The sequence below is a fragment of the Galeopterus variegatus genome, unplaced genomic scaffold (assembly GCF_000696425.1).
Source record: "Galeopterus variegatus unplaced genomic scaffold, G_variegatus-3.0.2 Scaffold13903, whole genome shotgun sequence".
Lineage (NCBI taxonomy): Eukaryota > Metazoa > Chordata > Mammalia > Dermoptera > Cynocephalidae > Galeopterus > Galeopterus variegatus.
In genome coordinates, this window is record NW_007740014.1 from 8,868 (window position 1) to 9,792 (window position 925).

At 46.8% G+C, this 925-nt stretch overlaps 1 protein-coding gene across 1 annotated transcript in view; it reads right to left on the reverse strand.

The window, feature by feature from the left end:
- Positions 1-7: 7 nt before the first annotated feature.
- Positions 8-925, reverse strand: part of NQO2 (NAD(P)H dehydrogenase, quinone 2) — a gene marked incomplete at its 3' end in the record, with an annotated part of 25,381 nt that continues 24,463 nt past the window's right edge. The window contains 1 exon segment of the mRNA XM_008563526.1: positions 8-100. Within this exon segment, the coding sequence (XP_008561748.1) occupies positions 8-100 (93 nt within the window).

Genomic DNA, 925 nt, shown 5'->3' on the forward strand with positions numbered 1-925 from the left:
AAGCCACCATCCCTTTTCTCTCTTCTTCTGACGCAATCTCAGGAGGAAAACTGATCTGAGGGGCAAGGATTTGAAATCCACACAAGTGCAGGGCGCCATGCTAAAGCCACAGGGACAGAAAAGAACTGGTTAGAAACCACACCTGCTACGTACCAGTCAGTCACATGATTGACGGGGGAAAGTGGTGTGAAAGAAACTTTCACGTGATCATAAAACTCCTTTACTGCTATGAGAATGGAAAACTGGACTTCCCCATAACCTTGGCATGTGGGGCCTCAGAAGTGAGGGGAAGAACTTGGGGCACCTGGAATTTCCAAATCCTATCCTTATGATTGAGATCCATCCGTGAGCGTCGCTCTGGATTCAGACACTAAACGTTACAGTTTCGCTTGGTTAGGCAAATGATGGGACATTTATGCTCTGGGTTATTCTAGAATGAGGTTATTCTAGCTATCATGGGCCCCTGTGGAAGGTTGTTCATGATATTTGTTAAAGGAAAAATGACGACAAGTTTTAATTGTAAGCAGCCTGTTTGTGATGCACTAGTCCCCTCTTATTGGCGGGATCGAGCCTGCAGTTTCAGTTCCCTGCAGCAATATTAAATAAACAATCCCAGAAATAAATGATTCATAAGGTTTAAATTGTGTGCCGCTCTGAGCAGCGAGATGAAATCTTGTGCCGTCAGGCCTGTGAATCACCCCCTTGTCCGCGTGCAGCTGCCGCACCCACACCTCTGAGTCACTTAGCAGCCGGCTCAGCGTCAGATGAAGCGTGGCTACATAAAACGCTTGTGTTCAAGTAAGTAGCCCTCACTGTAGTCAATAATGCTGCAAAGCACAGAACGGTGATGCTGGCAACTCGGACACGCCACAGAGAGGCAGGAAAGTGCTTCCTTGAAGTGCAAAGGAGAACATTCTTGACTTAA